Source organism: Varanus komodoensis, unplaced genomic scaffold (genome assembly GCF_004798865.1).
Source record: "Varanus komodoensis strain SLA01 unplaced genomic scaffold, ASM479886v1 scaffold19, whole genome shotgun sequence".
Lineage (NCBI taxonomy): Eukaryota > Metazoa > Chordata > Lepidosauria > Squamata > Varanidae > Varanus > Varanus komodoensis.
In genome coordinates, this window is record NW_025335550.1 from 5,680,328 (window position 1) to 5,694,340 (window position 14,013).

At 47.7% G+C, this 14,013-nt stretch overlaps 1 protein-coding gene across 1 annotated transcript in view; it reads left to right on the plus strand.

The window, feature by feature from the left end:
• The first annotated feature begins 8,143 nt into the window (after window positions 1–8,143).
• The window catches only part of NKD1 (NKD inhibitor of WNT signaling pathway 1), a 129,466-nt gene continuing 123,596 nt past the window's right edge, over window positions 8,144–14,013 (plus strand). Inside the window, exons 1-3 of the mRNA XM_044427799.1 lie at window positions 8,144–8,442; window positions 8,629–8,661; window positions 8,974–9,134. Coding sequence (XP_044283734.1) covers window positions 8,418–8,442; window positions 8,629–8,661; window positions 8,974–9,134 — 219 coding nt within the window. The 5' untranslated portion in view covers window positions 8,144–8,417. The remainder of the gene's footprint in view (window positions 8,443–8,628; window positions 8,662–8,973; window positions 9,135–14,013) is intronic.

A 14,013-nucleotide genomic window follows, 5' to 3' on the forward strand; every position in this document is an offset into this window, starting at 1 on the left:
TAGGGCAAAGGGATTGAACCTGCTTTAGCAGTGGGCCTAGTTTAATTGTGGAGAAGCTTCATTTCCCATGGGTGGGAAGGGCTAATGTCAAACGTGGGTGGGGCAGAGAGGCAGACCCAAAATATCAGTGTGGTTCAGCTTAACAACCTTGCTGCCAGAGACGAAACCTCAGGAGAAGCATTTCCTTCCCTCCCTCCCTCCCTCCCTCTCTGCATGTGTGTGCGTGTGTGTGTTTGTAGAGCAGAGAATGGCCATTTGGTCCAGTTTGGGGACCCTATAGGTCTGGGCTAGGCCTACAGACCCCAGGTTCTCCACCCATGAGTTCGATCAATGCTTTAAGTGACATGCAGCATTCAAAGCAGCTACCTTGAAGTTCAGATCGTTAATCTCACTCTGCAGCCACACAGAAAATAAAAGGTTCTTGAAGGTATAGGTCAGAATTTTGCTATCTGTACATGAAGTTGCTTTGTTGGTTTGGCTACATAAAATGTACAAATGTGTTTGTGCATTGCACACACACACACTCAGTGCAAAACAGCTTTGAAAACTATCAAAAATACCAATTAAAAACAAAATAAGGAGTGTCCTCTTAAATAAAACTGGCTTTACCTGTTTTATTTATTTTAAATTCATGAAATGGTAGGTGTTCTTGGGGAACAAATATTACCGATTTGGGGTAATGGTCCCATCTTGCCAACCTGCACTGTTGTTCCCAGCAGCTGGTAATCAAGTGGAGTGCCCATGAAGGTTTCTTACAGCTGTTGTGACTAGACTTTGATTTTCCTCCAATCGTTTTAAAAGGCCATCTTCACATTGTGGCAGCAAATTCCCTAAATTAATATTGTGCTGCCGGGTTAAGAAATACTCCTGGTAAAGAGCATCTAGACATCTTCAAACAACCAATGAGAGGGTTCAGATAACACATTAACACACACAGTTGAGTGCAGGTTGTTCGTAAATTGTGGGCTCTGTTTGAAACAGGGATTGTGATTTTGTGTGAACCCAGCCGTGCTAACAAACTATGGTTTGTTAGCAATGAACAACTCATAGCTTGCAATCCAACAAGCCATAGTTCCTTTGCGTGGATTGTGTGTGGTTAGCAAACCTTGGCTTGATAGTGCAGCTGGGTTTAGTGAACCCATTTTCAGCAGCAATCCACACACAACTCATACGGAGCCCTGAACTGTGTTTGTCTGAAGCTAGGAAATGAAAACAGCTGGAAAGACGTAGGCTGGAAAGAAGCAAACAGAAGATGGAACGGGACAATTCTACCGATGCTGTTGAAAGATTGCTTGCCTGCTTTTCCTCTGCTCTCTCTAACCCTTTTTCCTTCTGTATTGTATCTTTTTAAAATCATAAGCCTATGGACAGGCACTCTCTTATTTTACCAATTTCATGTAAGCCACTGCAGGAGACTTTTGGGCTAAAAATACCTTAAATAAATGAGTAGGCATGCTGAAAGGGGAATCCACAGGCCTCCTTCACACACCTGGGGCAGAGCCTGGCATTCCCACCACTGCTTTGATCAGCTGCCACAAGGGCTTAAGGCTGACCCAGAAGTCCAGCTGCAAAGTCCTAGGTGAAGGAAACCGAAGTGGATCCGTGAAGTGGATGGGCAGCTGGCGGAGGAAGAGGTGACTTGCGGTGGCCAAGGTCCTGCTCACAGGGAAGAAAGTGAGAAGGAAAGGGAGGCGCAGCCCAGGACGGCAGAAGTGGGCGTCCTGGAGGAGCGCAAGCTGACGGCTTCCCTATGACCTTGTGCTACACCCATGGGAGAAATGAGCTAGAGAGGTCCAGAAGTAGGGAGAAATGGCCATGGAAGAAGGGACTGCTTGGGGAGACAAGGAGAGGGTAGCACATGGTCTGTCTGACGGTCCTGCAACTACCCTCATCCCTCACCATTAGCCAGGCTGGCTACAGCTGACAGGAGCTGGATGCCACAGCATCTGCAGGGCTCTAATAAGCCCTGCTGTGGTACAGTTGAATCCTGGGCCTCCGCACTGTACTGGCCTAGTCTTCAGTGGAATTAGGCCCAAAGGATGTTAAACTGAGCCCACTCAGAGAATTTAAGGGTGTGTGTGGGGGGGGGGCGGCGTCAATATAATTACAATGAGGTTTCATAACCACAGGGTCTTTCAGATACACAAAGCCTTTTGTCTCTCTCCTCCCCCCTCCCCTTTTCAATGGAGCATGTTAAGAAGCGAAATATCAGAGTAAAACACACCATTCATAAAACTGTAATAATGATTACAGGGGCCTCTCATTTAACCCTGTGACCGCAGTGGAATTTTTCGAAGCGCTGAAATCTATGACGCAGGAAGAGTGGGTAGCTGTTGTTCTTTTCCCCTGTTGCCCTTTCATGAGTGCCGAGCGTGCTAAAAATCTTGCAAAGAGCTGATATGAAAAGGAACTCTTTTGAACCTCGATGTAATATAAACCCATTCACATCTTGGGATGGGAAAATTAAACGTGTGCCAGAGTTAACATAATGCGCACACGCAAAAATCACACTCCAGAGCCCTGCATGCTCGTTAAAAACGGGAGCCATGATTTCTAGAAAAAATGTATGTATGTGTGTTTGGAAGGAGGAAATTGCTTCCTTATTTTCCCTTAATGGGAGAGGGAAGCCGAGAAGGCCAACGCAAGCCCAACTCCGGCCCTGTAACACAATAATAAACACGGGGCCCGTGGCATTGTCAGTCGGGGGGAGTGTTTCGTGTTTGGGTCTTTAGAAGAGATGTCGCCTGATTAAAGAACACCGAGTCACTTAATCACACAACTTTTAGCCACTCTATGGATTGCTCAGTCGATCGAAGATGCGGAAGTCAGCAGCAAAGATGCGTTTTATAGCAAAGCCTGCTGGTTTGCAGAATGCATCATCTTAGAAGAGGCATTCTCTCTCTCTCTCTTTCCACCTCCACACATTTCCTCAGGACATGAGGGAATGTCTCCTCTAAGCGTGTGCTTGCACTCTGATTTTTTTGCACGAGCTTGTAGAAAACGTACTTCTTCTGGCCACAAAGAAAAGGGCTGCAGGTCCATTCATTGTATTTGGGGGCAAGCTGTAAGAATGCTCTCCAGCCCCTCTGTGGATGGTGGTGTGGAGCCAGATGAATTCGGCCAATGGCTCCCTCTGTCTCCGCCATGTAGAGAATACAGCACCTTCTTCTGGACCTCCTGGTTAGGATTAGGGTTAGGGTTCCAGTTCCCTGGTTCCAGTTCCCTGGTGCCATGCAGGATTCCCCTAGATGAAGTTGGAGGGATTCCTTGGAGATAGCTTGTAAGAGGCAAACTACACAAGCCTCTATAGTTGCTGGGTTTGCTTACATTATTCACATGGTTCAGCCAGGTGTGCAGAGGTTTTTAGACAAAAAGGTTGGACTTGCACTGAAAGACGTTCAGCATCTGAGCAACGCGCTCCTTTTCCCTCCCCCATGTCTGAACCCGTTGCAGAGGAAGATGTGTGTTATGAGAAACTTCCCAGGAATCTCCCAGGACAGGATCACGCGATCTTTTATTGAAATATTATGGAATGCAAGCCTCATTGCTCACGACAGTTTTCTGGATTTTATTTATTTATTGTCTCGGGAATGCCAAGGGATCTTAAAAATCAGAGCGCTGGACTGCACATCATTTTGTAATCCTTTCTCCTTCTTCCAGGTGAACTCTAGATCAAATACTTTGGCTCTTTGAAAATGAACAGATTGGAATGTTTTGGCCTGGGCCTGTTTCCAGTTTTCTTTTGCACAGTGTGACTGGAAGGCTTGATGGATAGTAAAACTTCCATCTTCCTTTTAAAAAAATAACATTTTTTTGAACTCGTAAGCATTCCGTTTCTCTTTTATCTCAGCTGAATTCCCCCCAAGGAGATGTAATTTTCATAAAAGAAAAGTAATGATCAACTACAATGGCTTTTTTTAAAAAATGACTGATAATTCTCGGGTATAGCACACTGGATCTGAAAAAGGAGCTTCTTCGAAAGCTTTGGGAAGCAACCCAACTTTTGACTCAGGCCGTGTTCACACTAGCAAAGACTTTGGCTTCCTCCCACACAACTTGTTAAATGGCACAAGAGCTGACTTCGAAGGTGCCCCCGGAATGCGCACTTTGTTTAAATTATCCTCTCAACGTGTGTACCCTGCTTTTCTTTATCAAACAAACTCATAAGAACTTGACAGAAAAGTTCAGAACACACATAAAACACCAGTAAAAGAGTCCAGCTAACCGAATCAAATTTCATTCAGTAAAACCAAGAGCAGGATAAAACAATTCAGCAGAAAAAAAGAAAACAAAAAACAGGGGAGACAACATTTATTTATTTATTTATTTATTTATTAATTAAAACTTTTTCAGACTGTCCCTTTCCGTAGTTTCAGGATGGTTTAACAATAAAACAACATTTTAGGCTGCACTAAAAACTGGGGTTCCCCAAGCATGGCCAGAAACTGCCTGGAGCGGCAATCAAATGTGACTTCAATACTGGCAGTACTTGAGCCTAGTTTGCTCAGGACAAATTGTGTGGTATATAATGGAGCAAAGCTCAGGGAGCCAAGGTTCCACTTGGATGCCAGGAAGCGCTTCCTGACAGTCAGGACCCCGAGGGTGTGGAATGGGCTTCCACGGGAGGTCGTTGAGGCCCCATCGGTGCGGGTGTTCAAGGACAGGCTGGACGTCCACATGGTGGGCATGTTGTGAGCGGAGCCGGCTGGAGCCGGAGGTCAGACTAGATGGCCCGGGAGGCCCCTTCTGACTCGCTGTGTTTCTATGTTTCTATTTATTATATTTATATGCTGCCTTTTCCCCCTGCAAGTCACCCAAGGCAGCTTACAGAATCCACCTTTCCATTGTATCCTCAAAACAGCCCTGGGGGTGTAAGTTGATTTGAGAGTCAGTGGCTGGTCCCAAGTCATCCAGTCACTTCATGGCTGAGTGGGGACTAGAAGCGGGATCTCCTAATTCCCAGTGCTCCCATCGCTATGCCTCCCCAGCTCTCAGAGGGGAATACAGGAAGTGCCCGCGTGGTGCAGTGGTTAAGAGCACGGGCTTGGGATTCAGGTGATCTGGGTTCAAGTCCCCACTCAGCCTTGGAGTCAACTGGGTGACTCTGGGCCAGTCAAAAACTCTCAGCCCAGCCTACCTCACAGGGTTGTTGTTGTGGGGATAAGATTGAGAGCAGGAGGAGGAGAATGATGTAAGCTGCTTTGAATTCTTTAAAAGAAAAAAGCAGGATATAAATCTTACTACTGCTACTTCTTCTTCTTATTATTATTTATAAGACTTGCGGGGAGATTGCCACTGCTGCCTCCCGACTTTCCAGCCTCCGCTGCCTGAGGCCGTCACAGCACTTTAGCTAATGGCAGAGCCGGTCCTGCTGAAAACTTGGTGCTATAAAAGCAGTGTAGCAGCTTGCCCAGAGCTTGAACGCAAGCAAATGACTGCAGCTCACTAGGAGGGGAGTTCCTCTCCCGCACTTTGGTGCAGAGAAGTTTAGCAGATGCTGTGCTGGAGAATGACCAAGGCTGGCTCCGTGCTCGAGGGTCCTGGCTTGAGAGTCCTTGGCAAAATGGCCTTTGGCAAACCCTTCGCTACTGCAGCTGCAGCTATGTCACCATAGCCTAACCTGCTGGCCGTGGCAGGCCTCCGTTCAGCGATGAAACGAGGAGAGGAGGCTGAACTGTGGAAAAGGAAACAACAAGGGAACAAAAGATAAACAGTTTCATGTACCCATGAAAGAGGCTTTAGTACTGACTGCGTGTTTTGAAAATACCCTTGTTACAATGCAGCGGACACACACACACAAATGCAATCACTTAGTATCGCTACCCAGAAGAAATCTAAACACACAACATTCTGCTAGTGTTCCTTTGCCCAGGAGCTCTTTTGCTCATGGTCTTTTCCCCGTGGCCCCTCGGCACTTTGGATCCCTTCTTCTCTCTTGGCTTCCTTTTCCAGGCCTACACTGCAGCCTCCAGGCATTAAATTTTGCACCGTGTCCCTGAGATATTGGCATTCTCAGAATTGTGACGGGGGCACCAGGTGGCTGCCTAGCCCTGACCCGCATAATTTATTTTTAAAATATCTTCCTTAATCTGGGAGGCTGGGGTATTGCAACATGAAGTGCCGCCCTCCAATACCATCTCTATTTCCAAAAATAAGCTGGAGGTTGTAGGGACCATCCTGGGGAGCAGGTGTGTGTGCTTCTCTGAATGTCACCACTTTGTTGTTGTTAGTTGCGAAGTCGTGTCCGACCCATCGCGACCCCATGGACAACATTCCTCCAGGCCTTCCTGTCCTCCACCATCCCCCAGAGTCCACTCAAGCTCACACCAGCTGCTTCAGTGACTCCATCTAGCCACCTCATCCTCTGCCATCCCCTTCTTCTTTTGTCATCTGTTGTTCCCAGCATTAGGCTCTTTACTGTCTGTGAAATGGGTTGAAGCAGAAAACCTAGGGTTCAAGAGAGAGGGGTTGTCTTTTTGGCACTCGGCCCTCACGTCTGCCTACTCCTTCTCAGGCAGCTGGTTCCATTTAAGGGCACTGGTTTTCTCTCTGGGAAAAGAGAATGGGAATGGTGACACCATGGCCATTTTGACCCTTTTGAAAGCCCAAAAGATTGGGGACACCTACAGGGGCCACTGCGGGGTATAAAAATGGCAACAGTCCTCTCCAACCAGCATGAAGACTGGGTGTTCATCCCCACACCCTCATGTCCACCTCTTCCCAAAAGACAAGCAGCTGGGGAGATCCATATCACCCAGCCAGTTGTATCAGTTTTCATCTTCATGAGGACCAGATCCTTTGCAGAGCTGTAATTATCTACTCAAGACCCAGCTAGTGCAAAATGCACAGCATAACAAGTGGGAAAACAGTGGCAAGGAAGATGCATCTCCCTCCACGGCTACAGAGGGATTTGCCATAATGACTACAGGATGATGGGGCCTGTAGTCCGACATGTCTTGAATGTATCAGTACTGGGTTGGGGAAGGTTGCAGTATAATTGGCTGTTTGGTGACAACAACAAAGGGACAGGGCATTCTCTGTGGTGGCTCCCACCCTGAGGAACGAGCTCTCCTTTGAAGTACATTGGACTCAGCGCTCGCTGCATGTAGCTTGGCATTGTTTGAACCGGTGCTGGGCAACAATGGAAGGGTGCTTCACTCACAGAAATACCCAGAAACTAACCATGCACCCCTACTGCTGAGCAAGCGGGGATGGGCGCTTTAAGGCTCCCCTCCCTTCCCAATGAGATAGGATTGCTGGGAGTGGTCTGAGGCGTTAAAAGGCTTGGAAGGGATACCACCTGTTGCCATTTGCGGTTCCCCAGGGGAAGAAAGGTGGTATCAAGTCGGTACATAAAGGTAAGCTATAAATGCAAGAAATATATTGAATTGCGAGCTGCATTCTTGTGCCTCCTTGCCTGTGAGGAACGCTCAGAGCAGCTCCAGAACAGCCGCTTTTTCCTCCCGGCCAGGCGGTCTGCCTAGATCTCCCCGGGAGTAAGGCTGCCTGCGTTCAATGGGCCTCAACCCTGGGGAACACGGGACTGCATTTACAGCCCGCTGTCCTAGGTCTACTTCGCCAATCTCAAAGGGACTGACTTCTGAGCGGAGATGCTTTTGAAACGTATTAATTACATTAATATCCTGCCTTTCCCCGGCCTCGGTCCAACTCTTCAGCCACGACACCGCAGTGGGTTGAACCTGGCTTTCCGAAAAGTTGCAAGCGAATGGAAGGATGCGAGGAGGAGAAGCAAGGGGAAAAAGCGAGCCGGGCGGTAAACAAGCGCCCGGCCCGGCCCGGCCCGGCCCCAGCAAGGCGCTCCAGCGCCGGCCCGGGGCCTCTCTCCATGGCTCTGAGTTCTGCTGCTTGCGCCTGGCTGGAAATGAAATACACCAAAGTCGTCGCCGCTTCTATTTTTTTGGAGACTCCAAAAGGATCCGGCTTGCCTTTCATGTACCGCCTCGCGCCAATAGGAATCCAGAGGCTGCCTGCGAGTGGTCTAATCTCAATGAGGTGTCAATCATGTTCCCCGGTGGGTGAAGTAAGGTCTTTTGTAACCGCCTCTGTCTTTGGGAAGAAGGGGGGAAAGACGACGAGGGGAGAGCGCGGCGACGCAGCGGCAGCGAGAGCGCGGCGTCCGGGGCTGCTTGGCTGAATGCACGGGCGCAGTTGCGCGTCTCTCGCTCGCTCGCTCTCTCTCTCTGCATTTTCTCCTCGTTGCATTCAGCACGGAGCGGCCAGACCGGGGCACATGGATTTCTAAAAGGGAGACGCAGGGCAGGCGGGACCCGCTTGGAATCGCGAGCCTCTCGGATCGTGCGAAAGAGCGAGCCGAAGAAAGGCGATGAACTCTGCAACTCAGCCCTGACTTGGAACCGCTCTCCAATGCCCTCGCATTGGCAGATTCGTGCAGAGAGATGGGAAAACTTCACTCGAAACATGGTAAGTTCCTCGCTGCGGAGGGCTTAAAATGGAGCGGGGGTGGGCGGCTGGGCAGGGAAAGCGCCGTGGGTCTGCCGCCGAACTCGCCGGGGTGGGGACGTGTTTGTGTTTGTGTTTCAGCGACTGCGATCTAACCGTCTTGTTTCCACCCCCCTCCCCATTCTCTTTCCCCACGGATCGCCTTAGCTGCTGTTTGTAAACCCCGAGAGAGCCCGGAAGGTAAGCGCTGCTCTTTATTTGTGGTCATAGCAACTTTAATCCTTTTTGCCTTCCCCTCGCCCCCTCCCAACTTTTCCCTCCTCTCTCAAAAAAGAAGTTCCCCGTGCGCATTCTTTGGTGCGTAGATGCGCAGGGGTGCAACCCCCGGTGCTTGTTCTGTTCTCTGACCCCTTCCACCCCCCCCCCCCAACGTGTTGTGTGGAAGCTGAGGACTGTGGAGGTAGCTCGGGACATAAAGGGGTGGGGGGTATCCTTTCTGGAGTGGCAGCTGTGTCCAATTCTGCCTTTGCTCTTTCTTTCCCCACTACCCAGGTGATAGTTTTGCAGTGAATACTTCACTGGCTCGGAAAGGGCTGGAGGACTGGATGGTGAACCAGAAACACTTCGGCAGTGGAAGCAGTAGCGAAGGGAGCAGCTTGGGACTCCAGCGGGGCTTACAGCATCGGGCCCTCTGCAGGCTGTCCGGCTCCAGGGTAAGTTCTGGATTCCTTCTCTTTGCGCCCCCCCCCCCCACCCCAGCTTGAATTTCCATCCTGGGGTTCTTCTCGTCTGATCTTTGCTTTAGGGGAGAGAGACTCTTTCCTTGCCCTTCTCCCCACCCGCTTGGAGTTATTGTGCCTTTGGGAAGTTGTCTGCCAAGTTGATTCCATGCATCCCCCCCCCCCCTTTGAAGGAAGTTGTGCGTCTGCCAAGACCAAACTCTGTTCTGGCAAACAGGAAAGCCTTTCTTCTTAGGTTAAAAAGATTTGGGTTCTTCATGAATGGACAAAGTAGGTGGAACCTCTCCAAGCCAGATGGTCATTGTAAAGTTCTCAGATACCAAAACATTCTAAGGGGGGGGGGGAGCAGGTGTGTGTGTTTGTGCATGAGTTGAGGGCCTCATATCTTGTCTGGTGTCTTGTCACTTATTTATGATCCAACTAACTTGAGATGTAATAATCAATGAGCTTTTCCTGAGGAGGTCTGGGTGGGATGAGTTCCCTGGAGCTTTTGCCGACAGTGCCATTTGTCAGTTCTTGTGTCCGGCTACTTTAAGGCACATGAGTTCTCTCTCTTCCCCTTTGAAATTCTCCCAAGTGCATTGAGAGGGCTGTTCTTTCTCTTGTTTGGACCTCACTCGCTCCCCACTTTGCCTTTTGAAAAGGAAGGAAGTAGAGGCAAAAGAGAATGGGGAGCTCTCTATTGTTCTCTAGGCCATTGTTCGAAGGCTGATACAAGTAAGGCGGCTTCTGGCCCCGGTGGCCTTCGGACAGCTTATTTGAGCCAGACCGTTGCAAACCCCATGTGGGAGAACGCACAAGCCCAAGCATCTTGGTGTCAGAGTGGTATCCTAGCCAGAATGGTGCGCGGGGAAAGCTTTTGCGTGTGGAGTATCAGTTAGCCAAAGGTTAAAAAGCAAAACGTGTTGGGCAAGGTAATTATCTATTTTATGCCTGCCTTGCAAGTTTTATCTTGAGAAAGTTTCAGGCAATCATACTATGCATAGTTACAGAGCAGCAAGTTGAACAAAGTGCTTCCCCATGAGTAAAATGTGCATGGGAGAAAGCTGTCACCATATTTAGTTGTTAACTTCAGGAGTGTGTTTTCCAGTCTTTCCTCCCCATCTGGATTTTTCTTTTTCTCATCTTCAAAAACAGGCAAGGGATGAAAGGAGGTGTCTTCAAAAGTTAAAAAAAAATAAGGAAGAGACATATAGATTGTAACTTTCCTGAGAAGCCAGTTCAAATGATGGGTTAGTTAACTATGTCAAAACTTTGCCGTATCCCTGGCTTATGCTTTGGTCGGTCTTCTACAACTTGGTACGCTTCATGTGTGTTAGACTACCACTCTTAGGATTCTTCACCATTAGCCATGCTGGGTGGGGTTGATGGGAGCTGATGCCTAGAACGTCACATTGGAGAAGAATGTCTTGGATGACCCAGGAGAAGAAAAGTGTTCGTGACATCACTAGAATGCTTGAGCGAACCCTTCAGAAAGACTCTAGCAGTAGTTGGGTCCAGGTGTGTGATGAAGCCTTAATCTGTCTGATACCTGCTTGGACATTTGTCTCCATGATTTATTTCTTTGTAGTTAGTTTGGTTTGCTCTCTGGGTTGCTGGCATTTGCACCGTGCTGATTAGAGGAGATTATTACACTGTTTCTGGCTGATGATTTTCTAGTGGCAGGTGAGTGTTGATCTGATGACTTGTGGGTTAAAGCAGGCTTGTAAATGTATCCCCTACTAAGGATATGAACTACCAAGTTAGTAGTCCATATGGACCTTTGCTATCTATCTGTTGCTGGAGAGAGGAATCGGGCAGACTCCTATCATGTTAGCAAACCAACCAACCAAGATACCAGTGAAAACACCCTAAAGAGCTCATATCATTTAGTGGCATCAATGGTGGCTCATCAGGTTGTTATTTCAATTAAAAGTGGCATCCTTGCTTTTTTCCCTTTAGGTGAGCTATGCAGCATCCCATCCAGGTGACTTCATTAAGTGAAGGGAGAAAGTTATCTGACCTTGTAGTAGGCTATGAGTTATTGTTATTCTTCTAGATGAAAAACTTCTCTGTACATTCTGTGTTCTTGTGGTGATAACTTTAGCAGCCACTGTTCTATATATCTTGAAAGGTTGTTGTTTAAGTTCAGGCGATTTCTGGCCAACTGGCTTATATGTAGATTGTTTGTGTCTATTTCTTTACAGGGAGCTACTTGAGCCAAGCTTTGGGAACTGTGGAACATGTCCGTGACATATTTCTTTTAGGAAAAGAACTCCATGGGAGCTGAATAAGGCATAGTTTAAATGTAAGGGGAAAGCTTCATGCAAGGGTGTATGTGGATCCTCTTATCTGCAATATCCCAGAACATATTAAACCTGTACCCAAATGTGCTTTCCAATGAACAGCTCAGCAATTAGGTTAATTGTTCATACATTTTGGTATACCACCATTTGGTGTGGCCTAGAAGTGCTTTTTCAACTCTAATTGCTTCCTAATGTTTCAAACACAAAGCGTTGAAACATAGTGCTTCCAATTAATAACAATGACAATAATTCATCTATACACTCAATCCTATTCTCATTTTGCTCATGCTTTTCTTTTGGAAAGGAGATGGAATACATAGACAAGGTCATTAGGAAAATACTTACAGTGGACTGAATGTGGAGCAGATTGAGTCATGGCGGCCTTAAATTGTGTGGATTGGTCACATCTCGGTTCCTTTTCCAAAGTGGTCTGGATCCTTCCCATTATGTGGAGTTACAAAGCAAGGGTTGTAGTCCCATTAAAATGAGTGGAACTTAGGTGAGACTCGGATAGGAAGTAACTCAAAGACAGGAAGGGATATGACTGTAGTACAGCTCTCATTACTCCTGATATTTGGCTATGCAAGCTGCAGGTATAAAACCAAGTCTGCCCAGGTCTTAAGATCTTTGGAAGAAGCTCTTCTTTCAAGATCAGCCCCTGCAAAGGCACGTTTGGTGGTGCTTTGAGAGAGGGACTTCTTGGTGGTCTGTCCCAAGCTGTGGAACCCTCTGCTGAGAGAGACTAGACGCAAAGGCCTTTTTATTCAAACAGGTCTTTGATGCATACTCCAATCCATTGGTTTGGATGCTTTTTCTATCCTCTTGTTATGTTCTCAGTTGTCTTTTAATGTCTTCATTTTATTATCACTTGGCTAAAGTTTCCATGTCCATGAGATGTAGCCGCTTGGTCAGCTTTAAAAGGGGGATTGGACACATTCATGGAGAAGGAATTGGCTATCCATTAGCTGTGTTGGTTGTGATAGCTGCAGGTAGTTTGCCTGTATATATCCCCTGCTGGAGATCTTGGGCAGAGAGGTGCTGTTATACTCATTGTTGTGGGCAGCTGGCTGGGCCAGATGAACCCTGAGTATAATCCAGCAGGGCTCACCTTATCTTCTAGGTTTGACTTGTAATTGCAAGATGCCTTGGTGCCGTTTGTAGCAGTAGAAAGGTGATGTATGAATAAATAAAACCTTTGTAGTGCCGTAGGTTGAGTAAAACTCTTGAAGGGTCATTTGGATTCCCCTGGAGGCCTTGTCCGTGTTGTAGAGCACATGATGCACAAGCAAAGCACTTCAGGTATTGACCACCCTTCCAAAGTCTCACTGTCGTCATAATTTATCATCTACATTTTGTAGGTATACTTCTGTATTCATAATGGGGCATAGCGAAATGCTTTGGAAGTCTAATATTTGTATTGCAAATAAGGCAGTTTCCTCAAGCTACTCTTTCTCCTGAACTAGTTCCCATAAGAATCGAAGGGCATGGGTTTTCCCCAGTGTGGTGCTCACCGGTTCCTGGTATTCTTGATCATTGCTGGCTGTGCCATCTGGAACTTATGGCCATGGGAGTGCAAAACAAAAGAGTGGCAAGGGCGTTGGTTGCAGGAGTCAGTTTCCATTCATATGCTCCAAAAATGGAGTTTTATTCATGGTTATTTTGCAGTGCAATCCTGTAGCCTTAACGAAGGACACTGTGTTCACACAATGTGACAAGCAACCCTGCGTGGTTACCATGGTTTGTGGATTTTTACCAAGCTCTACCCAACAGATGATCAAGTGGTTTCTACACTATTGTGGTTTCCATCCTCCGAGTTGAGTCTTCCCACTGCTGGCATGTATCCTGTCATCCTATCATCCACCCTTCTTTTCCAGGGACTCCATGGTAGCTGAATACCAGGACCGTGAAAATCACGATCCTGGGTTCAGACAACATGACAAGCCATGGTGGTATGGAGAAACCGATTGCTTGTTACCAGGACCAGACTTACCGCTGTGAAATACCATGACGGGGTTTGGGCCACATTACAGACCAATAGTGGTAAAACAACCAGCATGGCTTGTTGTGTGGTCTGAACAGTGACTAGAGGGCTGTAGGAGTTTTCAGAGTTGCTTATCCGATGTCAGAGCTGAGACTTCATGCTTGGAGCACCCTCTGGCACAGCGAGAACCATGTTGGCGGCTTCCCTGAGGTCCCAGAAGCAACCCTGGTGAAGAGGATTAGTGGATGCTCTTGGTGACAGAGAGGGAAGGAGCACAGCGCTCCCAAGGTAGGCGGTATCCTGAGAGGGCCTCAGCCTGTTTCCTCCTGCTTCAAAGTGCCACAGGGAGAGATCTGAAATCAGATGACTAAGCCCTTTGCAGGGTGGAAGAAACAGGCAGGAGATCCTTGCTTCTGCAGACCTTTCACCCTGCCTAGGATGCCCTTAATCCTCCAAATACACGGAGAGCTACAGGCAGCCCCGTAGGAGTGCACTTCCCTTGGTGTGTACTTCCAGTAGGAGCAGAGTAAACGGAGATCCTCAACGCGTGTTCGACCTCACAGAAATATTCTCTTGGATTTTATTT